At 40.9% G+C, this 26,579-nt stretch overlaps 1 protein-coding gene across 1 annotated transcript in view; it reads left to right on the top strand.

Annotated features, from left to right (window-relative positions):
- Nucleotides 1–26,579, top strand: part of FARSB (phenylalanyl-tRNA synthetase subunit beta) — a 60,874-nt gene that overhangs the window by 20,168 nt on the left and 14,127 nt on the right. Inside the window, exons 11-16 of the mRNA XM_079782829.1 lie at nt 888–949; nt 1,193–1,400; nt 1,880–1,960; nt 2,773–2,865; nt 8,532–8,649; nt 21,481–21,636. Of these exons, the coding sequence (XP_079638955.1) occupies nt 888–949; nt 1,193–1,400; nt 1,880–1,960; nt 2,773–2,865; nt 8,532–8,649; nt 21,481–21,636 (718 nt within the window). The remainder of the gene's footprint in view (nt 1–887; nt 950–1,192; nt 1,401–1,879; nt 1,961–2,772; nt 2,866–8,531; nt 8,650–21,480; nt 21,637–26,579) is intronic.

Here is a 26,579-nt window from a genome sequence, read left to right as displayed (position 1 = left end):
AACTCTAATGTGCACTCAGCTAGGGATCTTGAGAACATTCCAACTCTGACTCAGGTGGTCTGTTGTGCCTGCCCTGACTCTAAGGGCCCAGGAGTCTGCCGCCCTAACGAGCTCTCAGGTGGTGCTGATGCTCCTGCCCAAGAACTGTGTTTGGAATAGCAAGGCTCTGGCTCATTGTCCTTACCTGAGTCCAAACAGGTCTTAAAATTCATGGCCTTTTTGCTTATGGCAGTTATACATCTTGAGAGTAATTTAGTGATAAGAAATATTCATAGATGTGTTTCCAGAGTTGCTGAAAAGCCTGCATTTTATGCGTGTTTGTTCCTGCCTACCATGTAGAGTTATGTATAGTTTGAAGACGACGAATTACCAGTTCATGAGATGCTCTGGTAGTGCTGGCTCCTGGAGCAGCTTGAGAGCTAGCACTAGGGCACGGCTGCATTTCCCCACCTGGAAGATGATAGGAAAGCAATGTCTCCTAACACTCCTGGACTCAGGAAGGGAGACAACATTGTGGTACATGAATTACTCTTTCTTGGTCATAAGCACCTACTTGCCTGAGATGAGACTGAAAATCTTCATCAGGATTCATAGCATGTTAGAAATGATAAATACACCAGTGTTTTGTTGAAGAAAATGGTGACTGACCCTCTAAAAGAGAATACGGTTTTTGACATTTGATGTTCGTTGTGAGCAGTTTCAGTAGTCCAGTAGCAGGTTTGTTCCTCCATAATGTTTTGAAACACCAAGTATTTTCAGCATGTGACTCTAGTGACAGTTTCTTAGAAGGAAAATGAAACTGGAACAACAGCAAGTTGAAATATAAAATGGCTAAGGCTGCATCTTACGGGGATGATTTAAGCTTCTCAAACTCTTTCTCTCTTAAGGAACTGGCTTACCGAAAGGAGATGGTGAGAGCTGAACTAATTAACAAAAAAGTTGGAATCAGGTATGCTCTGAAAACGTCATTTATTTATTTACTGTTGGAGAGAATTCAAGCATGAAGTGCACACAACACTATTTAATTTTTCCTGAAAGAATGCTGGGAGAGGGTTTTGATACCCTTTCAGAGTAAATGAAATGATGATAGGATGTCTGTTAGGATTGAGAAAGAAATCGTATGTTTAAAACAAAATAGAAACATGTTTTAAATAATGCAGTCAAGTTTATGGTTTGTACATTCCTATTTCAGAGAAACACCAGAAAATATTGCTAAGCTTTTGACTAGGATGTTCTTAAAGTCAGAAGTCATTGGCGATGGGAATCAGATTGAGATTGAAATCCCTCCAACCAGAGCTGACGTTATGCATGCATGTGATATTGTAGAAGATGCAGCTATTGCCTATGGATATAACAACATTCAGATGGCTCTCCCGAAAACATACACCATAGCTAATCAAGTAAGATTGCACCCGTAAATAAACACTCCTTATGGTTAGAAACTGATTGTTGAATGCCAGACATAGGAATTAAGCAGTATTTGGATGTGCTGTGCTATGAGGCCTTTGCTATGGAGAGGATACAAAACAGATGCACCATTGATTAGAGTAAGTTGAAAACCTGTGATGACTAGTTCTTTGAAGAAAGACAGGATTTGAGTGTACTAGTAGAGCCCTTGTTGAATCTCTAACTGGGAGATTCATTTTCTCAGCCTGGGCCTGGAGGCAGCAGCTCTGTGTGAGAGAGGTAAAGTGGGGTTTTGTACGTCTGTGTAGGTATATTGGGGTGGTGAGGGGGTGAAGGAGGGGTGGCACCAGCAGCATATTAGTAAGGATGGAAGGGTGGTTTCCTTTTAATGACATGTTCTGTATAAATCTCTTTTTTAAAAATACAAAATTTTATTGAGGTGAATTAAACTCCCCCCTTCCCCCCGCCCCAGTTTCCCCTTAACAAGCTCACGGAACTTCTAAGACATGACATGGCAGCTGCTGGCTTCACCGAAGCACTGACGTTTGCTCTGGTATGTTTACATGCTCTCTGCTCAGCTGACTGTTGACTTTGAAACTGAATTGTTGATTCTAGGATTCCTTATATAAATTTATAAAATCTAGATTACCAAAATTTCCAGGCTTTAAAAGAGTAACTTTATTATTTGAGATGGTACAACTTTCTCAGAAAGAAATGTTGGGAGACTTCTGTTTCTAGTCACAGAAAAACATGAAGGACTAAAAAAAGTCTTCAGTAACACATCATAATGTATTCTGTAGTTTCATGTTAGTGTTGATGGTTCACAGTGAATTCAGAACCAAATTTATTAGGTTAGAATTTTTAGTCTTAATTTGGCTGTGCCTGTGTCTACTAGATGCTGCCCTGATTAAGGGCTTAGGGACTTTTCCACATTAAATGTATTCTTTGTCTTTGAACATGTTCCCAAGCATTTGCTTTGAGTTGAAAAGCTGACATAAAGGGCCGAAATCAGTAAGTTAATTTTATTACAAAGGAGGAAATCCCCATCCCCTGGTAAGGCAAATGGGAGCCTAGCTTAGGAACAGCCCGAGTACAGAGTATACCACCATCTCCGTGTGAAAATTTATTTTAGCTCTGTATCACCGCTAGAACTCATCGTAGGAGAACTATTGATGTTAAATTGCATCTGCTGTGGGCTTCAGTTATTTGATAAATGTTTATTCTTAGCTTAATCTTAACTCACTGATTTATATAGAGAATCAACATTGTTATAAGACAATAAGTTGACTTACAGCATGTGATACGTTTTATATTAAATTTGGTGGTCACTTTTCCATATTGATCTATTTTGTATGTATTTCTTAGTGCTCCCAGGAAGATATTGCTGATAAACTTGGTTTGGATATCTCTGCAACAAATGCAGTCCATATAAGTAATCCTAAAACAGCTGAGTTTCAGGTAAGAATTTTCAATAGAGAAAGTACATAAGTTACGAAAAGTTTTTTCAGGTATTATACCACATATGATATTGAAAGAAATCTCTTGGATAAGTTATAGTTAGTTCTTACTTTACTGACATAAATTCTTAATATTTTAAAATCTTTTCTGGATTAACTTTGTAGCTAGATCTTCTTTGCTATGTGCTGTCTAGCTCAGTCTTATCTGAACTCTCCATTTTATAATTGTTTTCATCTCTTTCACCTATCTATACTAATAAAAGCCTATGTGGTCATCACGCCTTCACGCTGTGATGTCCTCATGCAGTCATGCCGTAACAATCCATCACCAGGAGGCTGTGTGCATGTGGACTTGACGCTGTGTGTGTGGTGTGGGGGCGGGTCCCAGCGGCTCAGCGCGGAGCCGAGGCTGCGGCACCCCCGGCTGCGGCCTACCTCTTTGGGGCAATCCATCGAGGAGCCCCGGATGGGTGGGCGGGGCCTACCTCTTTGGGGCAATCGATCGTGGGGCTCCTGCACTCTGAGAGGGCACAGGCCAGGCTGGGGACTCTCCCCGCCCCCCCGAGTGCATGAATTTCGTGCACCGGGTCTCTAGTTTGTAATAAATGAGTCAACACCTGTTCACAGTACCACCCTTAAGTCACTCACTTTTAAATTAGTCATTACATCAGTTCTTGACTATGCCACCTGTGTCTTCCACTGTAAGTGTCTAATTTATTGGCAGTTTCATTTAGAGTTTAGGAATAGAGAATGATATTACATTAATAGTAAATGTTAAATGATTTACATTATAATTAGGACATTAAATGTAAAGAACATTTCAAGGTTATAATATCTTTGCTTATTAGTGACTTCAATAGTCTCATCTCTTTCATACTAATAAGCTCTCCTATTTTTCTTGCATTTGCAATTCTGTATGATATTTTTTAACTAGGCTTTAGAGGAAATCATGTCTTCTAGAATCAAAGGAGGCTGGAATTGAAAGGAAATGCTTTCAGTAAAGTTAATGCTGTTATAATGCAGTTAAACTCCCAGTTTTTTTGATCTTGGTTTGCACTTCTGTAAAAGTAGGGGGCTGGATTAGTTCTAAAAATATGTAAATTAATTTAAAAATCTAAATTTTACCTATAGGACTACCTACTAATGTGGTAGATTAGATTAATTAAAGAATTTATTTGGTAATATGTATCAAATACATGAATTCTTTCTTTTTTTTTTTAATGTATTTTATTGATTTTTCACAGAGAGGAAGAGAGAGGGATAGAGAGTTAGAAACATCGATGATAGAGAAACATTGATCAGCTGCCTCTTGCACAACCCCTACTGGGGATGTGCCCACAACCAAGGTACATGCCCTTGACCGGAATCGAACCTGGGACCTTTCAGTCCGCAGGCCGACGCTCTATCCACTGAGCCAAACCGGTTTCGGCATGAATTCTTTCTTTATACTCATGTCAGAACTTTGAGGAATTCTCACCCTAGTTTGGAAGGATTGTGATAATGAGCTTTTATGTTTTGTTTTCTGAAGTCTACTAGCTTTTCTACTATGTAAAATTTCCTGCCCTGGCCAGCATGGCTCAGTTGGTTGGAGTTTCGTCCCAGTACACTGAAAGGTCCTGGGTTCGATTCCCGGTCAGGGTACATATCCAAGTTGTGGGTTCACTCCCCAGTCAGGGTGTGTACAGGAGGCAACTGATCTCTTGCATTGATGTTTTTCTCTCTGTCCCTCTCTTTTCCGCTCTCTAAAATGAATGAAAAATATATCCTCAGGTGAGAATTAAAAAATTAAATTAAAAATGCCCATGGTGTTCTTTTTAATAAGAGATTTAAAACTTCATTTGGATAGGGTGATATTTCAGTAAATCTTAATGGATTTTTATTTGAGCTTATTGCAAATTTTTCTTTTTCTCACAGTTTCACTTATCAAACTTGATAGTTTTCTTTAGATGTGGTAATGTGTTTTTAGGGTTTACATCCTATCTTAATCCTCTATATAGGTGGGAGGAAAACAAATAAGAAACATTAACCCTTTGCACTCGCTTGCTTTTTTCTCAATTCCTGCTACCGATGCTAACCGTGTCAAGTCACACTCGACATCCAAGTGCAAAAGGTTAAAGGTCACTATAAGAAGCTGTGGCTTTGCACACTTAAGAGTCAATATCCTAATATATAAAAACTCAGGGTCCGTAATGACCCACCGAAGGCTCGACCGAACACTGGAAGTCAGTCCTGCAGTCAGTGCTGGGTTGCCGTGGCGACCCAGCACTGACTGCTGAGGGGGCTGCGGATCAGGCCTGGAGAGAGGCCTGAAGAGAGAGGCAGGGTCTGATCCACAGTCTCTGTGGCAGCTGTTGATCAGCTGTTGCCTCTCTCTTTCTCTCTCAGCTTTGTCAGCAGCCGCGCCTGTTTCTCTCCGGGCTTCCGCAGGGGCTGCTGATCAGCCTCGCCTCTCTGATCAGGCCCGGAGTTAGGCCTGGAGACGCCAACTGGCATAGAAACTGACCAATCAGAACCAAATCTGGGTGAACTATGAGGAACCAATGGCTGCCTTAGAGGCGGAGCTTTTGACACTGACTGGCATAGAAACCGACCAATCAGAACCAAATTGACCAGCAGGGGAGGGCAGTTGGGGGTGAGATCAGGCCGGCACGGAGGGCAGTTGGGGTGATCAGGCAGGCAGGCAGAGAGGTTAGGGGCGATCAAGTAGGCAGGCAGAGGGGTTAGGGGCAATCAGGCAGGCAGGCAGAGGCAGTTAGGGGTGATCAGGCAGGCAGGCAGGTGAGCAGTTAGGAGCCAGTGGTCCCAGATTACCAGAGGGTGCAGGCTGGGCTGAGGGAACCCCCCTCTGTGCATGAATTTCGTGCACCAGGCCACTAGTTTCTGTATAAAATACATTAGAGATGAAAGTGAGTCTGCTTTTTAGACTTGGCAGATTCTATATTTTACTCCTGCCTTACAGATATGCCCTATCATTACTAATGTGGCTAACAGGCTTATATTTATTTATGGTTAAATTAAATTAAAGTTGTTTATGGTCTTGTAACTCAATTTATTGTCGTAAGTCCATTCTTTTTCCTGTGTAATCTTTAACTTTGGACTATTTTCTGATATGTTAGAGAATGAATAAAAGAAATGATATTTAGTTAAAATATGTAAAGTCTTATTATAATTATTGTCAATAAAATTACAGAGTATTCCCACATCCCCCCAAATTAGCAATAATATTCCTTAATATCTTCAAGTATCCACTCATTGTTTAAATTTTCCCAATTGACTAAATTTTTTCAGTTTGATTTGGGACTCAGATGAAATTGTACATCAAAGTTGACTGATGTGCTTTTTACATCTCTTTTAATCTGCAGGTTGTTCCCCTCTCTCTTTCTCTCTCTCTTGAAGAAACTGGTTTATTTGCCCTGCAGGGTTCTTACATTTAGGATTTTGCTAACTACATTCCAGTGGTCCCTATCCTATATAATAAAAGGGTAATATGCACATTGACCTTAACGGTAGAATGACCAGGAACGACCAGTCACTATGAGGCCCACTGACCACCATGGGGCAGACGCTCAATGCAGGAGCTGCCCCCTGGTGGTCAGTGCACTTCCACAGGGGGAGTGCTGCTCAGCCAGAAGCCACCTCATGGCTGGCCGGCGCAGTGGCGGGAGCCTCTCCCACCTCTGCGGCAGCGCTAAGGATGTCTGACTAATGGCTCCTGGGCTGCCAGAGGGATGTCTTGACTGCCAGCTTAGGCCCGATTCCCCGGGGAGTGGGCCTAAGCCAGCAGGTGGACATCCCCCAAGGGCTCCCAGGCTGCCAGAGGGATCCTGGACTGTGAGAGAGCGCAGGCCGGGCTGAGGGACCTCACCCCCCAAGTGCACAAATTTTTGTGCACCGGGCCTCTAGTATTTCCAATAAATTGCTAGTTAGATCTAGAAGCTTGATCACATTCAGGTTTGTTTGTGTGTGTGTGTTTTTTTTATATTAGTGTGGGTTTTTAAATAAGCAGATAAGGTTTATCTATAAAATAAAATGAGAAACACTAAGAAAAGTTATCTATGAAGTAACTTGTTTCTATTCCAATAAGTTAAGCTTTCTTTTAACATTGTAGTCTTGTTTGTATGGTTTGGGGAAGTGAATGATATTTAAGAAAGCAAGTTTCGCCGAAACCGGTTTGGCTCAGTGGATAGAGCGTCGGTCTGCGGGCTGAAAGGTCCCAGGTTCCATTCCGGTCAAGGGCATGTACATTGGTTGCGGGCACATCCCCGGTGGGGGGTGTGCAGGAGGCAGCTGGTCGATGTATCTCTCTCATCGATGTTTCTAGCTCTCTATCCCTCTCCCTTTCTCTCTGTGAAAAATCAATAAAATATATTAAAAAAAAAAGAAAAGAAAGAAAGCAAGTTTCAGGTGAATTAGCAGCTTGCTGGCAGAATGAATGTGATAGGAAAGATGTTCTCTCTCTCCCACCTCACAATCTAGCAAGTCCTTTTAGGGGCTTACACTTCCTTGTGCAGGATCTAGAGAGGCTGCTATTTTAGCTCGGGTGGTCAGGGCAGGCCTCTGTGGGAGAGGACCTCTGCGCAGAGATTTGAGGACAGTAGTTAGCCACATTTGGGTCTATGGGAAGAATGTACTAGGCCGAGGGAAGAGCCAGTGGGGAGGTCTGAGCTGAGATGGAAACCTGCTTGTGGTGTGTGGCTGGAGCGCAGGAAGCCAGGGGACAGCAGGCATTGAGGTGGGAGAGAGGCTCCATGTAGGACATGGGTTTTATTCAAAATTTGATGGAAACCTATTGGAGATTTTTTAGCAGGGTAAGTTTCGTGATCTAATTTAGGTCTTAAAGGATCATTCTGTGGAAAATAGACCATAAGATGGCAGGAGTGGAAGCAGAGAAACCCAGCCTAAGAAGCTCGTGCAAGAGTCTGGGCCAAAAATAATGGTGTTGGAGTCTGCAGAGCCGAGATTCTCAATCATGCTGTCATACCACTGCGCGTAAAACCCTGCCAGGAACATGATGTCTTGGCAGCTGACATACCTCATGTATCTTAGAGTGAGAAATTTATTCCACAGACAAAAGCAGGAAAGTTTTGCGGTTTTATGTATGTTTGTATTAAAGAACTGGGATGTTTATTTGTACTTCTTTGGCTACTCAGCTGGAAACTGTAGTCATAGCCTGCCCATAGCAGCTGCAGTTTTTTTAGCACCTACATATTTGTGTTGTTTTCCTCATTGTCTTGGTGTTTTAATTGCATTTACATTTTCCCTGGTCCTGGTTTTTAAATTTTTGATTAATTCATATTTAATCTATTTAAATATAGGGTGGGGCAAAGGTAGGTTTACAGTTGTATGTGAAACATAAAGTTTATTCTTGTATTACTTATTAATTATTGTATTTTCATATGAACAACTGTAAACCTACTTTTGCCCCATCCTGTATTTCTATTTCTTATAATCTACTTCAATTTTCAAAATAAGGCAGAATATGAAAATTTACATATTTGAAATCTTCAAGATTTTAATTTTAAAAATCATAGTATGTATGTATTTACCACCTGTGGTTTCAGGCATCCACTGAAGTTCTTGCAGCATACCTCCTGAGGATAAGGGGGAAGTACTGTATGTATGTTTGGTTCCTATTTGGTCAGTGCAATTTTGCATCTTCTCCTGTAGGTGGCGCGCACTACCCTTCTTCCTGGCCTCCTAAAGACCATAGCAGCGAATCGGAAGATGCCTCTTCCTCTGAAACTGTTTGAAATCTCTGACATTGTAGTAAAAGATTCTAGTAGAGGTAAGAATGAGCCACCTTTGATTTGTATACTTAAAGCATTTTTTTACTATGAAAACTTCAACTGTGTATAAAAGTAGAGAAAATAGTATAATTACTCTCATGAATCCAACACCCAGCTTCAACAATTATCAACACATGGCCAAGCTTCTTTCATTTATACTCCAACCCACTTCCCCATATTATTTTAATGCAATTCCTAGACATCATATAATTTCATTAGCAAACACTGTTAGTATCTCTTTCTAAAAGGTAAGGACTACCATTTTTGTCTTTTAAAAATAACCCATATAATAATTATCATATTATCATCAGATATCTAGCTAGTGTTTACGTTTTCAGAATTGTTACATAAATTTAATTTCCGTGATTGATTTGAATCAAACCAAGTATGGTTCAGATATTTGGTTACTGTATCGCTTATTTCTTTTACTAGAAAGCAATTTTAACAAATAATTTAATAACATTCTGGAAGAGCCCTATTAAAACCTCAACTTGAAAAGCACTGTGGAATCTTTCTTTTTTTCTTGTATCATGTGATTTAAGGTGCTTGATTTCTTGTCATTTTGGTTTAGTAGTGACTATTCACCACCACTAATGACTGTTTGCCAGTTAGTGACTGTGAATGTGTTTACCAGTTTTTGTAGCTTTTGAGTATGGTCTGGACTTGTTAGTGCAGCAAATTGCTTGGTTCAACATTTGGAATGGGGTGGTTATTTAATAAATATATATTTAGTAAGTAGCTACACCTGATTGCTAAGGAAGTCTGTCTTATTCAAGTTTCCTATGTCTCATTCAAACTTCTGTGTCTACAAACTTATATAAGTCTGACTGTTTGGAGCTGTATATGAGGTCATCTCTTGGTGAGCAGTGCCCTCAAATGACTAAATTGCTGGCCGTATTTCCTTGGTTCCCTAGAATTAATGGTTCAGATCCTAGCAGTGTTTGTTCAGTGAGTCTTACTCTAGACTATAGGCTTCAGAGTGTGTTTTTTTCAATCAGTTAACAAAAGCAGAGGCCTTTTTCTCGACCTCCTGTATGTAGATCGTCCATAGCAAACTTTTCAGCCAAAGCTGGTGCCATCTGCTCCCCAGTGCGCAGCCTGTTTTCAGTCAACAGCCTCACCTTGTATTTGTGTGGTGCCTTTTACTTTCCAAAGCAAATTTTTAAAATACATATATATTTTTATTGATTTCAGAGAGGGAAAGAGAGATAGAAACATTTATGATGAGAGAGAATCATTGATCAGTTGCCTCCTGCACATCCCACACTGGGAATGGAGCCTGCAACCCGGGCATGTGCCCCTGACCGGAATCGAACCTGGGACCCTTTAGTCCTCAGGCCGATGCTCTATTCACTGAGCCAAACCAGCTAGGGCCAAAATAATTTTTAAGCATACATTTTTCTCTTTTGATTGTTAAACCAGCTCTTTGAGGTAGAAGGGACAAAAAACATTGTTTCCACTTAATATATAGGAAAATTAAGACAGAAAAGTGGTTATTTTCCCTAGCCTTCATAAATATTGGCCTTAGAGCTAGGGTCAGGATTTTTATCTCAGTACGTATATCCTTAGAGAATAAACTTTCATTTAAATATCAGTCTATGGAGAGTTTTCCTTGGGTAATAACTCTGCTATAATAGAAATCTGAAACCATTTTCAGTGCCGGCCATAAATAGTTGTAAGGGTTCTTATGCTTCAAGTCCTCCATTGGTACAGCTAACTAAGAATGTGTTGTAATTCCAATGTCAAATTTTTCTGTTAACTTTGACTTGTTTTTTTTCATCTTAGTTCTTTGAGTTTTACATTGTTTTGATCCTTGGTGATTCAAACATTTATAAATAGAGAATTGGGTTAATTACACCAGGTTTCCTCAAAAGTATTAGAATTCTATTTTAGCAGTAGGCCTCTTCCCTAATTGTAAGGGCTCCCTATAGGGCTGTGCAGAGCAGGGCATGCTCACAAGCAGGCTGCTCAGAGTCTGGAGGGTGAGGGTGTAGGGAGCAGGCTGGGGTCCTCACAATTGCCACAGGAGGGTTTTGCTGTTTGGCACGGAGCACATGAGGGCACTCACAGTGTTGTAGCCTGTGTAGAGATGCCTTCACTGGTTTTTCCTTCTGTGTTTCTTGGGAAGGCCTAGACATAGACTACACTCTGCCCCAAAGCCCAGGCTTGGAGATTACCTCTCCTATTGAGAGAGGTGGTCTTAGGTACTAGTGCTGTAGGCAGTGCTGATGATAACCCCAGAAGCCAGTCCATATGCTTTTTAACTCAAAGATTTGCATTTCTGCTGCACTTGATTTCATCAGGAGGAATAGTTCTCATCTCTGTAGCAGACCTCTTTCATTCCTGTTTTCAGTTGTGATTATTCTGCTCTGTTTTCTCCATCCAGCCATTTCCATCTGATAGTTACTTCTGCCTGTTGTCCTGCACCATTATGGTTTATTCTCTTTCTTTAAAATTTTCTATCATATCACTAGGATTTGAGGAATGAGAGGGGTACATCTGCTTGGTAAGTTTACCATCTTGAAAACATAGGTTTGCTTTCATTTATTTGGAGTGTGCTTCCTCTTTAGGTAGGCCTGGATTTTGTTTCATAACAAAAGTAGCTTTTCTGATGGATTATTTTAAATATGTACTTGTGGATTCCCTACTTGTCATCTGGTGCACACAGAGGACTCTCTAGGTGAGGCAGCCCGGTGCTGCGGTTCCGAAGAGAGTGTAGCCCAGGTTTCAGTCATGGTTCTGCCACTCAGCAGCTATTAACTTTGGACAATTTATTTAATCTCTCTGCCGTAGTTTCCTCATCTGTTCCATGGGGATAATGACAGCATTTTTTTCATAGATGCATTATAAGGATTACATGAAAAGTTTCAGCCACATAATAAGCACTTTTTGATGTCTGCTTTTACTATTAGGGTATTAGCAACCCCTAATGCCAGATACCTAGCATCCCGGTTTAGTCAGTTTCTGTGAGAATGACATGAAAACCTTGACTGGCCATTCAAGGATTAATGTAACCTTACTGGGCACTTGGGGCTCATTTTTATCCTAACCTTTGCTTAACTGGTTTTTCTTCTGTTGTGCACTTTTTTGGGGGTGGGGTGAGGTAAGAAAACCAAAATGTACTAATGGGAATTTACTTAAGAAATAAGAATCTTGTTTTTTCAGTAATTTTTCACTCACTTCTTTTTAGTGAGTTGAGCACATCTGTTTTTACTGTCTTTCAAACCAGTAAGCATTTTTCTGTTGGATTTACATTAGCCATTTCCTCCTAAAGAAAAAAAACCTATTTTGAAGAAAAAAAATCTAGTCCATCAAAAGTGAAATGATAAAAGAGGTTTCCAGTTAATATGAAAGTGTCTCAAATTTTCATTAGTTAGGGCAAACCCTAACTACTGATTCAAAGGGGCAGAAATGTGTGGTAAGTGTGAGCAAGGCAGTCTCATTCATCATTCATTGCTAGGCGCTGCTCGGAAAATAGGAGGCAGAGTTGCCAGTCTTGAGGAAGATAGAGCAGGGAACAGATTTTTAGATAGATAGTGCTTGGAGGGAATGTGCAAGGTGCCCTGATGGCACAGACAAGGAAGTGACTAACTTGTTTGGTAGGATTTAGGAAATACCCAACACTGCCAGCCTCACGTCAGTTAGTGTAGGCAAGCATATCTTCCCAGATGGAAATGAAAAAGGAATTTGTACTGGATTTCAGTGCCTCCCACAGGTTTGCCTGGCCTGCATTTCTGTGAGAGTAAATGAAAGACTACTAACCCCATTTTCATGCTTGACCTCATTGGCCAGTTTCCTGTGCTGAAGTGGACTTTTTGACTGACTGTCACGTTGTGATGCAGGCTGGATGCCCATTTATGGCTGAGTCAGGCGCACTGCTCAAGTATTAAGACTTCCCCTCGGACTCAGACACATTCCTGTTCTTTGAGGCTGAGCCAACCACTGCATTTATTGAGTCTTAAGGTCCAAAGTTGTTGCAACATTTAAAAAAATTAGACATGACTCAGGGGACTAAGCTGATTTATCCCTTTTGTTGGGCAGAGTGGCATGTGTCTTTGGAATGAGAAGTTAATGCAGACTGCTGAGGGGTAAATTTTCAGCTTTATAAAGGGGAAATCGGTTGAGGCAGCCCTGAAGCTATCAAATCAGGCTGCTGTGTGAGTTATTGATTGGTTCCAGTTGTTAATACTTTTGTTTCTTCTGTTCGATGTCAAGGTTAACTAAACTGTAAACAAAATAGTAAAAAATTACTTTAGAGGAACAGAGGACCTAATTGTGAACTGCTAATCTTTATGCTCAGGAAAGGACTTGTATTTTGCAAAGCCAACATTCTGGCATTTTATTAAATGCAGATTGAATTCTACCATCACAGTTTATTCCATGATGGTCACTGAAACTGCCAGTATGCCTAGAAGCTCACTGAAATTGCAGGAGAAAATGCATTGCTGGGTTGAATTTAAGTTTAAAAGGAGCCATAGCCTAAGAAAGATGACTTAGCTTGGCTTTGTAACATACAGAGGGTGATGTAGAATTAGCACAAAACAGCCATCTTGTCAATTTGACCTATATCTGTGGAGAAGCCTGATAATCAAATTGCCATGCACTTTAGTTTCAACTACTGCATTTAAAGAATTTGGGGTGTTAATTATTCTAGTAGATGGAATAGTTTAGAGGCCCTTGACCACTCAAAGGGCCACAGTTCCTTCACTTGCCTTAGCAGGCACCCTTACTCCAAGCCTTCACTTCCTGCTCAGACCGGTCCTGTCTCCAGAGCATTGCTGCAGTCCTGGACAAGCTGCATTTCCTCTGTTTCCCAAGGCCCCGTTTAAATAGCTTCTAAAATTTCATGTTCTCCCTGAAGCTGATTTTCTAAATCAGAGAATGATCTACTTCTTACCTTGACTAGTTTGATATGGAGCCCCAGAATTTACTTTTTAAACTTTAGTCACAATATATATTTAAGATTCTTGTTCCTTTCTCCTCTCTGGGCCACCGTGGCTACAGGGAACATAACTAATTCACTGTTCTTTGATGATTTGGTTTGTTCTTTCAACTTGCTATTGACTTGTACCATTCATGAATCTGTCTTATACTGTGTAATCTACTAAAATATAGGGTCCAGATCTTTATAGTTTTTTCTGTAACTCTTTGCTTGATAAAGAGCTCAATAAAAGTGTTTTAATTATGAGCTTGTGAAATACTTCAGCTCTGAGAAATTGTCCATTAATTCTGCAGCCATCAAATAATGGAAGATTAGCATCCACTTGTGGAATGTGGTTTTCTGAAGAGAGCTTATGTCATCAGTCTGGATTAATTTAATTTACTATTTCATATTTTTGGCATGTAGAATTTCCCAATTAATAATTTAAAAAAGATGGGTGTAAGGAACATTGACATTAACAATATTTGAAGTAGCATCATTCATATATGTGATAGCATCTTAACTGTGTAAATAACATTATTTTTAATAGCTACAGTTATTTTAGTATGTTTGGCTCCACATAGTTAAGATCTGCTAATGTGATTATAATGTGCTCTGTCATGCATTGCATATTTTTTAATAGATAAAAATCCATTCCAGGTTTACTTTTTCCTTCATGCATTGAGAAGATCATAGGTTTTCCTCACAGTTGTTGCTTCGCTTTCAACATTACTTAAAACTGAAATAAATCTGTATTTTGGTGCTATAATATAGATATGTTTTAAGGAAAGTTATTTTTTATTATGTTTGATTTTAAAATTGAAAATATTTGTAATATCCTTAAGAACTTTTATTAATATATATTTCTAACTTAAAAGTACTTCTGTTATCTTGGTATTAAAAAAAATACACATATCCAACTTCTCCATAATCCTACTCTTAGAATTAGCTGCCAGACATTTTCTGTGCACGTGCAGTCATGTTTCACATTTCTATATATAGTCATATATGTGGATAAATACTCTTGAGTTCATACCAGTGGAATTATGCTTTATCTGTCCAGCTTTTTCCTGTGGACACATTCTGTTCATCTCATTCTTTTTAATGGCTGCATTACATTGTATAAATTATATGCTATAATTTATTTACTCAGACTGTTGATGAATATTTAGATTGTTACCAGGGTTTTGCTACAATATGTACTTCTAAAAATTTTTAGAAATAGAATTGGTCGGTCCATAGGTATGCACGTTAAATGTTTGCTATCTTGTCAACTTTTTTTCCAAAAAGGTTTTTTACAGATTTGCAGTCCTGTTTTTTCATATTAGGTGTAATTTTTTAAGGTATATGTCTTCAGGAGATCCTTATAGCTTTTGTGAATCATTTAATACTACACTGGAATTTTTCAGGAGATAATGTATAAACTCCAATCTCTTGGGGACCAATATTAAAGAAATTTATTGGATGGATTAGACTAAAAATCAAGGTGCTTTGTTTTATTTTCTGAGTTTGGTCAAACTAGTAATCTCAAGCCCAGTATAAGCCAGCGATTACTCTGGAAGCCTTTTTGATTTTCCAGTAGGCTTTCTCTTGACATCTATATTTGGGCCTCTGGGTGAAGGTGAGAAGTAGAGATGGAAAGGTTGAAGACTGCCCTTTTCCATTCTGTGCCATATATGGTAACATAACCTAACACCCCTGATTTGCTCTTAATCATTGGTACTTTTGTGAAAGAGGATCTACACCAAGCAAGAGCCTACTCTAAATATTTGAGTTGTGTGCAGTAGTCATCTACTAAGGGACATCATCTGCCATTCTTTTTTCCTTTCTCTTTAAAAAGAAATAATTTGGCAGATCTTTCAGCTTACAGAAGTGTAGCCAGCCGCCCCTCCTCTGGGTGGGTAGATCAGCCTCTCCCGGCAGTACTTTGAAGTCTGTGAAAAACATTGGTAATTTAGGCTGACACACTTGGCAGACCCGTCTAAGAAGCAGAATTGTTTGATGGCATGACACAAGAGGTCTGTTAACTGAGTTATAAAGAACTGAGTCAGTTATAAAGAACTGAGTCATTTGCGACAAACCCTAATTTTTGGCATGAAATTTAAATGGTTCTTGTTTTGTGGCATGCAGTCAGTGAGTTCTGTGATGTAGCATGGTCCCTGGGTGCAGAATCCTAGGAAATGGGGAGTGTACCACACCTAGCAGTTCTCCAGGGAGGAGTGGGAGGAATGGGGTATGTGGTTATTTTTCTCTTTTTTCAGTTCAGCCGCAGTAGGACTATCTTAGCAAGATGTGAAGAAGCCAGTCTAGAGGGATTGGGAGTTCTTAGGAAATTTGGAAAACCAGCCAGTCATTGGTGGGAGTTGGGAGGGCCTGCCTAAATAAAGAGTTTAATTTAATTCTTATGGTGGGTTTATAAGTACAGTGCCCTAAAAGTCAGTGAGTGGCCTTTCTTAAAAATATTGCAGAGTTGAATCTAAAAAATCTATAGCTCATGTGTGTATGTGTAATGTGTGTGCTATAAACACCCTGAAACTTTTTTTGGAGTATAATTTTTTAAAAGTCCTGTATTTTTTATTGTAATTTTATTATTCTGATCATCAAAATCACTTAATTTGTTTTTTTAAAATATTCTAATTCTTTAAACCAGATGTTGTTCCTCTTATCTTTAGGTACGTTTTACATAATTTGAAGATCAGTAAAGAAGTATCCCCAGGCAAAGGTTATTAAAACAAAGCTTCCAGTTTATGTTGCTAAGCTCTCTGATTGGTGGCATTACTGTTGGGCTGTTCTCTCACAGCAAAATGGAACAACAAAGTAGTTTCAATATGTGTCTGTGTGTTAAAGTGGAAGCATGTGACACCAACAAATGGGTACCACATGGCAAGAGATGCCCAGGAGCAACTCAGTGTTATGAAAGGGATAATTTAGTTTTGTTTTGTTTCATTTTTCCCCCCTTCAGAATGGAGAGCGGAATGGAAAGAGGGAGAAGGAAGGAGAGAGGGAGGGAGAGATTGAAATTTCCTACAGAGGAATTGGGCCCCTCAGTGTATGCACATGGTTAGTTTATTGAGGTTTTATGGCTGCCTGATTTTAATATTAATCTGTATTCTTACACCTTCAAGTAAAGCTTTTAGATACCAATGTCTTTATCTTTGCAAATGGAAGTGATAGAGACAGTACTCACTTTTCCTGCATCAGCTGACTCTTGTGCTGACATAGAATGTGGCCCGTTGTCTGGTCTTAGCCTTGTTAAATAGTTACTTGTATGTGCTTACCTCCCTTTCCAGGTTTTATTCATTTATTCAAAAAATGATTGTTAGGGTTTAGTTTGTGCAGGCCCTGTGCTGGCTCTGACCATTATCTTCCAGGGATACCTACAGAAGAGTGCCTTGAACATGGTAGGTACTGAGAAATGTTACATGGCAAGAACAGTTATTTCTCCACGTGTGGTCAGTCAGTGTTTAACTTAGAATACACTTTCTATGAGTGATAATATTGTTGATAGCTAGTTAACTAACTTCTAAAAATAATTTACTCCAGTTGCTTACCTAGAATTCTTAGAAAACTTTAGAACAGACATCTGTTTGTCATATAAAAAGCATTTCAAGAATGAATATTTTTGACTATCTTAGGTAGGTATATAACCATATATAAATTTGCCCTTATATTATTCATTGCCATTCAAATCCGTTAGAGATTGCCACTGTATTGTGGAAAGACCATAGATTTTAGAGTCAGATGATTCTGGTCAAATCCTGGTTTTGTAATTTATTAGTTATGCAATCCTATATAATAAAATCCCAATATGCAAATTGACTGAATGGCAGAACGACCAGTGGAAGGACCGGTCGCTATGTCGCGCACTGACCACCGAGGGGCAGACACTCAATGCAGGAACTGCTCCCAGCCCGCAGGTCCCAGGCCAGCCAAGGTGGGTGCCAGCGGGAGCTCCCTGATCGCCCTGCCGGTTGCCTCGCAGAGGGAGGCAACCAGCGGTGGCAGTGGTGGGGGGCAGGACTGGCGAGTGGGCGGTGCCAGGCCAGCCAACATGGGTGCCAGCGGGGGCTCCACCCCCCCCCCCTCCCCCGGCCCCGATCGTCCTGCTGGTCGCCCCACAGATCGGCCCTAATCGCCGGCCAGGCCTAGGGATCCTACCCGTGCAAGAATTTCGTGCACCGGACCTCTAGTTAAATATAATTAGCTCCAGCCAGTTGGCTTGGCTTTGTGCAAAATCTTTTTGGACTTGTCTTTCTCCATTCTATTTTATAGGGCTAATAAAACATAACTTACATGATTGTCTTGAAAATTAAATAAGATTATAGATACATTGATAGGAAGGCAGTTAACATTAGTTGGCCGTTTCTTTGTACCCCATTTATGTGCTCACTTTTATATAAATTGCTTTAGTAAGTGAAAACAGTGTCTTAAAATACCCATTTTATTTGGATATCTGAAAGGTAAAAGGCATTCAGTAATTTGTGTCAATTATGCAAAGGGAATTGCTAATCAAAAACCTTCGAGGCTGAAGTGTTTCTGAAAGAAAGATTTGTTGAGCCACATGTTAGCCAGAGAAAGGACCAGCTCCTGGGCATGCATTCCGAGCCACCTGTCGCAGAGCTGGATGGAGAAGACACCATGTCCATGGTCCTGGGGTTACAGGGCTCTTTTATACAATGAGCTTGGAGAAAAAAGATATAAGTTGTTTTGAAAGAATTTACATTGACTATAGATAAGGGGGGCTGGAAAAGGAGAAATTGGGGGCAGTTCTGGGATAGGTGCACAGTCCACAGGAAGTAATGATGTTTTGGATTGGTTGTGGGCAGCAGTCTGGAAAGTTCATGTGCAACCAGGATTCATTGCCTTCTGGTGGTGTCTTTTGGTGATCGGCTATTCTCTCTAGATAATTGAGGAAATTGCCACCTGAAAGTTAATGTAGTTTTAGCTTTCATTCAGGAATGTAAGCAGTCATTTGTTGGTTCTGGCCCTCTTGTTATTAACTGATCAACCCCTTCTTGTCTCTTCCTTGCACCCTTCAGCCTATTATAATTTAACTAGAGGCCTGGTGCACAAAATTTATGCACAGCGGGGCGGGGGGTTGTGTCCTCAGCCCGGCCTGCACCCTCTCCAACCCAGGAACCCTCGGGGGATGTCTGACTGACGGTTTAGGATTGTGCCTAAACCGGCAGTCGGACATCCCTCTCTCAATCCGGGACCACTGGCTCCTGACCACTCACCTGCCTACCTGCCTAATCACCCCTAACCACTCTGCCTGATGCTCGTAACTATTCCCCTGCCTGCCTGATCGCCCCTAATCGCCTCTGCCTGCCTGATTGCCCCTAACCGCCTCTGCCTGATCACCCCTAATCTCTTTGCTGGCCTGGTTGCTCCTAACTGCCCTCCCCTGCCGGCCTGTTCGCCTCTAACTGCCCTCCCCTGTGGGCCTGATCCCCCTAACTGCTCTCCCCTGCCGACCTGATTGCCCCTAACTGCCTCTGCCATGGCCATGTCACCATGGCTTTGTCTGGAAGGATGTCCAGAAGATGTCCAGTCTAATTAGCATATTACCCTTTTATTAGTATAGATTTAGGATGTCTCAGAATTTTTACTTCTCAGAATAAATCTGTGGACGAACTTTTGCTCAATACATCTATATATATAAAAGCCTAAGTGACCAGCCCACCGTGATGCGCACTGACCACCAGGGGGCAGATGCTCAATGCAGGAGCTGCCGAGCTGTGGTGACTTGGCAGCTGCGGTTCTCAGGTGATGCACTGGAACCGGAGAGGAGGGAGCTTGATTCCAGAGTGCATCACCCGAGAACCGCCCTCTAGCAATCCGTGATCTCTCAAGGGATGTCAGAGAGCCTGATCCCCGCAGGCCAGGCCAAGGGACCCCCACTGGTGCACGAATCCGTGCACCAGGCCTCTAGTGTTAATATAATATAAAGCAGCTTTTTTATTTTCAGTTTGTTCCCTGATAGACATTAGTTTGTTTTCTCTTTTCGTAATTTGAAAAGTGAAATGAAGCTAACATTCATTCAGTGTCTTGTGTTTTCCTCTAGAATTTATTAAAGGGCCAAAAGTGTATATACCCATTATAAAGTAAATGATCACCATTGAATTTGAGTCTACATTTATATGCTATACTCTTCTTTAAAAAAATAAAGTTTTAATATGGGTTTATATTTTTGTAACCATCACTACAAGATATAAAACAGTTCTATCACCCTGAAGACCCTTCATGTTTTCTATTATAACCACATTTTTTTCCTCCATATCTAACTTCAGGCAGACACTACCTCCTATTGGTTGCTATAATTTTACCTTTTCCAGAATGTTATACAAATAGACTCATGTTGCCCTAGCCGGTTTTGCTCAGTGATTAGATTGTCAGCCCGCAGGCTAAAAGGTTTTGTGTTCGATTCTAGTCAAGGGCATGGACCTCAGTTGCAGGCTTGATCCCGGCCTCTATCAAGTGCAGGAACCAACCAATCAATCTCTCTATCACGCCTATGTTTCTCTCTCTTTCTCTCTCTCTCTCTCTCTCTCTCTCCCCCTCCCTTCCTTCCTTTCTCCCTTCCTCCCTCCCTCCCTCCCTCCCTCCCCTCCTCCCTTCCACTCTTTAAAAATCAATGGAAAAAATATCCTTGGGTGAGGATTCACACACAAAAACACACAAAAAACAAACAACAAAAATCAAATAGACGCATGTTATATGAAGCCTTTTGAGACTGTCCTCTTTCATTCAGCGTAGCACCCTTGAAATTAATCTAAATTGTCAAGTCTATCAGTAGGTTTGTTCCTTTTTCTTGATGAGTAAGTAGTATTCCATTGTATGGATGAACCACAATTATTTATCCAATTACCCATCAGGGTTCATTTGGACTGTTGCAAGTAAATGATATTACCTTCTTAAAAATATAACCACTTTTAAGTTCAGTATTTCAAAGTAGAATAACATATACTAATCAAGGAAAATATGGAAAAATAGATAATACTTGAAAAAATTATCTTTGCCCCCAAATAACCTCTGTTAACATGCAAGTGCATTTGTTTTATCTTTTTCCTGTGCATGGAGTTTTTTGGCTTACGTTATATTTACATAGTTGTAATTCTTATCTTCATTTATTGTTTTTTTTCCTGTTTTAATTGTAAAAAGTATATATAACATATAGTTCAAAAAGATTATTATCATGCAAACACTAGTGTAGCCATCCAACGTAAGAAATGGAATATTGCCACTATCTTAAGCTTCTTTAAGACCTTCCTCATCATGTCACTTTCCCTTTACCTACAGTAATCACTGTCCTAACTTTTGTGACAGATTCCCTTCTTTGCTTGATAGTTTTTGAACCTATTGTATATTTTTCCCTTTTCTTTCATTTACTATTTTAAGTATTTGCACTAGCTGTATTATAAATCTTAATGAGGATGCTTCTTAGCTCTAGTATTCGGATGAATGATTGTGCTATTTTATGTAGCCATTCCCCAATTTAGTGGTTTCTAGTTTCACTATTGGAAATAATGCTTTGTGCAGAAATATCTTTTAACATGAAAGCTTTATTTACTTAGTATAGTAGTATTATGAATAAAAGATGATGACGTTTTAAGGTTCTTATGTTTGTTGCTAAATTGTTTACAAAGAGTTTTACCAATTTATACCACTGTGAAACCTTATTATTCCTGGGCCAGCATTCAAGTTTTCTTATACTTCCCCAAATCAAAACACCTCAGGGAATTTGATGGTTGAAAAACCATATTATTTTGCATCTGACGTTGAATGGTTCTCTATGTGTTTACTAATAGGTTTTCTTTTTTGTTTGCTGCCCACGTTTGTGTTGGTGTAAATCAGATTCTTATGTAATGGTCAATGTGACCTTGTTACTAATTCTTTTATTTTTTTTCAGATGTAGGTGCAAGAAACTACAGGCACCTTTGTGCTGTTTATTACAACAAGAATCCTGGGTTTGAGATAATCCATGGGCTACTGGACAGAATTATGCAGCTGCTTGATGTGCCTCCCGGTGAAAAAAAGAGAGGATATGTGATCAAAGCATCAGAAGGTAGGACAGATCGGCTTGAATGTAGTTTGTGATAACGTAATGAAGTGTCCTTGCCCTATTTTTGATAAAGTTTTTTTTTTATTTGGGGGAAGGGGGGAAATAGAGCCTCATTTCAATTATTTGTTAGTATTTTCTAGAAAATACCCTTTTCTTACCTACATTTAAAGAAAATGCTTTTCAGAACTCTTGTGCAGTGTACCAGCTGAGAGTTGGTAATCCCTAGTTACTGGCACTGTTAAGCCACCAGCACCATAGTGAACCCAGAAGACCACACTGGAAGCTGAGAGAATCTAAACTGCTGATTTGTACTCAAAGACACCTATCTAAGGCCTTTAAGGCAAAATAATAATAAATAAAAAAACACCTCAAAAGTTATTCTGAAAGACTTCTTATGTTAATCAAATCATAAAGTTGACTGAGGAAGGGTGGGAATCCTGCATAAAAGCCCAAGCACAGTAAAATCTGCTGGAGAGTTTAGGTTAGGCTAACTGAATTGGGTGTGTATACTTCCTAGGGTGCTAGTTTCCTGTTGTCCGAGGACTTCTGAATTTTTTTTTTTTTTTTTTTTTTTTTTGCTTCTCATGTGTAGCTGAATCTGAGTTTATTTTGTTAGGCAAGAGATCCAGAAACAACTGGAAACAAATATTTTACTACTTGTTTCTACTGTTTTACCTGATAATTTTTTATAACTATACTAGTGGCCCGATGCACGAATGAAGTTTCGTGTAAGACTGGGCCTTCTTTCCCCTGGCTGCCGGCATCGCCTTCACTCTGGCCGGAGCAGCCTTTCCGCTCCGGCCCCGAGCCACCTTTCTGCCTTCCCATGCTGCCCAGAGGCATGGAGCAGCTGGAGTGGTGTGTCCCGCCTGGCGATGCAAGCGTCCAGCTCCTGGCTGCTCAGCGCCTGTGTATGCAAATTAACCTGCCATCTTTGTTGGGTTAATTTGCATACTCACTCCTGATTGGCTGGTGGGCGTCATGAAGGTACAGTCAATTAGCATGTTACTCTTTTATTAGGTAGATTTGGCTTCTTAAACTTTTAATAAAGCATTCATTTTTTAAAAAGTGTTATTTAGCAGGTACTTGGTTTTGTTTTTCCCTTAGGTTTATTTGTCTTAGTCCTCTGAGATTCTTGTTTTAATTTTTTTTTTGAGACTTCTTTGAAAACGTAATAACCTGGAAATATATGGGCTCTTTTATGTTGAAATTGTGGGGTTGTCTGTTTCTAATAATTACAGTTGAGAAATTGAATATTGTTTTCTACCAAATCTCATTAGAAATAGCAGTGAAGTTGTGTTATGCTTATAGAATTTTAGAGTGTTAGAACTAAATCTTGGGGTTCATCAAGTCCAATTTCCTGGGTTGACAAGTGAAGGAACCAAAGCAAAGCAAGTTAAATGTGTCAGGCTGGGTCACACATGTAGGACCCAAGGTGTTTGTAGATCTTTCTGTTCAGTTTCTTAGGCCAAGTTGTTACTAAGGTTTTTAATTACATATGAGGACAGAGTCAAGTTTTGTTTCCTTTGGAATTCACTTTGACTCTCATAATATTGTAATGTTTTAAAGATTTCATGTCTATGAGATGTCCAAGATTTATGAATTTGAGAAGCTTTGGCACAACTTCTTTATACAGGTGTACCCTGGAATAGTACATATTTCGGTATATCTAACTGGCTTTCTTTGAGAAAAGAGGTATTACTTTCAGTGTCTATCACTAGCACTGGCCACATCATTTTTCTCAGTATGCTTTCTGTAAGAGCTATCAAGCCAAAAACAATTAGTGTCATTATAAATAATAGTTCTTCATTTCTCGTAGGGATTTCTAAGTTTAAATTTATCTAATGACAAATATGATTATATAAATGTGATTATCTTTTTTATGGTTAAAGAAATTAAGACCTAAAGACGTGGCTTGTCAAAAGAAATCAATATTAGTTCTTCATCTAAAATTTCATATGCATATGAACCATATATATGTGTATATATATACAGTATACATATATACTGTATATATATACACATATATATCATATATATGTCTTGAGCAAAATCTGTAAACACAAAGATTTGGTTGCGGGGGTGTGTTTAGCCAAATCATTAGTTCAAATTTATATTTTGCATGTAGTTTTTTCCTACTAAGAAAGATCTTCTAAGTATCAAAAAGTAGAGTAGAAAGAGATTAAGAACTACTGTGTCCTACCAGTTTGATTATTGAGTTGTCTTCTGTTACTCTGGCATATGGTTTACCTTTTAATAATTAAAAATCTCTGGTGGCTTTGCAGTTATAATTGAGCTAAGTCTGTTCACCAGAGATTCCTGCTAATGTTAATCAACTGGCAATTAGTATACCTCCTTTCTTTCTGTCCTTCTAACGAACACCACCCGTTTCCTTTTGTACGGTTTTGTTTGGAGATAGGGATGAGTAGAATGGAACTTGATTCCCCTTGTGGAACTTAGCCCTGCTCATTATAAGAGAAATCTGGAAACTCATTTGATAGATCATCACATTGATCCTGAGGAGTTCTGTTGACATTGGCGTGTGACCTTGCTTATTATGCAGGTGGCAGTGCTGTGCAGCATGGGGAGCCTCTGCTGTGTTCACTTAGCTTTACATAGTTTTCATTTGCTGAGCGCCCTGCAATTAAAAGTGAGATAGACTGAGTTAATGATAGAATAAGGTCAGTTGTTGAGTGGAAACAAAGAAAGAAGAACCTTTAACTTTTTAGCAGATTCTTAGAGCATCTTGAAGGTCTCACAAGTGTTCAGCTCAGAATGTTTTAGTGGCACTTAGAGCATATGTATGTACTCTTTTCCAGGCTTCTTCCCTTTGGTTTTTGTGGTTTGTTGCAAGCTAAATTATGTATGTTAAAATGCATTTATCCTTTCAAAAACCACGTCTGGGCAGGGAAAATTCTCCACATTTTTGTGTTTAGAACAGTTATGTGGTTCCTGGGCAAATCAGTGGCAAAAGCCATTTCTTACAGAAGGCAGTGGGCTTTGTGTGAGATTGGCTGTAGTGACTTGAGGGTATATTTTTCCCCTTTAATTTGTTACCTATTTTAGTTTTGTTTATATACAATTCTACAGAAAACTTCAACTTAACCTGAGATAAGATCTCTCAATTCTAGTTTTCATGCTGCTCAGAATTCATTTTGTGAAATGAAAAGTAACCTTGTAAGTAATGTGCACATAATCCTGCACCATATGTACCCACAGCAGCTATTCAGATACCTTCTGTTACAGTAACACCTAATGATTATTGACGTGACCTGTAGGTCGTGACCTTTTTCCTCTCTCAGGACACCTGTGAAAGATTTCAGATGCTAAAGACCGGGTGAAATTGTGATGTTTCTTTGGCTTTTAATGTAATATGAGCTTGGGAATATGTGCTGACACCTTATTGAAGTAAAGGTGTTCCATTTATGATTTGATTTACAGAAAATGTTCTGGACTAGACTAAAGGCGATCTGCATGACATATCCACGTTTAGTTATCACCAACAAAGACATTATTCTGTTAAGGCATCAGGTTTACTAGTAAAAGAAAAAGGTTTGAAAGTTTTTAAGCTTCCTGGCCTTATTCCTCTGGTTCCCTATTTTCGTGTGTTTGAGAGATTTCAAAGACGGGATTAAAAGACAGCAATATGAAACTCATCAGCAGTAATCAGTACATAGTGGACACAGCCCTGTAACACAGGCACAGTGTTTATAAATTACTAGAGGCCCGGTGCACGAAATTCATGCACTTGGGGAGGGGTCCCTCAGCTCAGACTGCATCCTCTCGCAGTCTGGGAGCCCTCAGGGGATGTCTGACTGATGGCTTAGTCCCGCTCCCCATCAGTCGGACATCTTTAGTGCTGCCACGGAGGCAGGAGAGGCTCCCACCACTGCTGCTGCGCTAGCCAGCCATGAGCCCGGCTTCTGGCTGAGTGGCGCTCCCCCTGTGGGAGCACACTGACCACCAGGGGACATCTCCTGCATTGAGCATCTGCCCCCTGGTGGTCAGTGCGTGTTATAGCGACCGGTCGTTCTATCTGGTTGATTTGCATATTAGCCTTTTATTATATAGGACTAGTAGCCCGTTTGCACGAAGATTCGTGCAATAGACCTTCATTCACCTGGCTGCCTGCACCAGTTTTCTGCCGGCACCAGGGACCCAGGCCTTGGCTGTGGCCACCGCCTTCTGCCTTTTTCAGGGTTGGGGGTTGGCCCCGGGCGGTGGCCTTGGGCTCGGCGGCACCCAACATCCTTGCTAAGGATCGCAGGAGCCGACCCCCAGTGGTTTCCTGCGATCCGTGCAGGCTGCCCACTGGTGCCCAAGGCCGGGAAAGCCTCTGCCCCAGGCTTTCCTGGCCTTGGGCTCGCCGCACCCAGCGTCCCTGCTACCGATCACAGGAGCGGACCCCAGTGGTTTCCTGCGATCGGTGCAGGCTCCCCGCTGGTGCCCAAGGCCTGGAAAGCCTCGGCCCCTGGGACCCCCGGGAGGGGCGGGAGGGGCCGGGCCACGCCCCCCCAGGTGGCCGATCGACCCCCGGACCCCCGGGAGGGGCGGGAGGGGCAGGACCACGCCCTCCCAGGTGGACGATCAACCCCGGGACCCCCGGGAGGGGCGGGAGGGGCCCGGACACGCCCCCCCTAGGGGGCCGATCGCCCCAGGCACCCCCCGGGAGCAGCGGCATGGGTCCGGCCACGCCTCCCCGGGGTGCCGATGGGCCCGGCCACGCCCTCCCGGGGTGCCGATCGCCCCAGGCACCCCCGGGAGCGGCGGCATGGGCCCGGCCACTTGGCACCGCCATCTTGAACTTCTCAACGGCGGATATGCCACCCGGAGTCCCGCCCCCAGCCTCCTGCTGGCCCAATCGTGGGCATAGCGGAGGTGCGGTCAATTTGCATGTTTCTCTATTATAAGGTAAGATGGCTTCTGCAGTAATCACATGAGCCACT

The sequence above is a fragment of the Cnephaeus nilssonii genome, assembly GCF_951640355.1.
Source record: "Cnephaeus nilssonii genome assembly, chromosome: 10".
Lineage (NCBI taxonomy): Eukaryota > Metazoa > Chordata > Mammalia > Chiroptera > Vespertilionidae > Cnephaeus > Cnephaeus nilssonii.
Note: the sequence above shows the minus strand (reverse complement) of the source record. Positions and strands in the feature narration are given on the sequence as shown.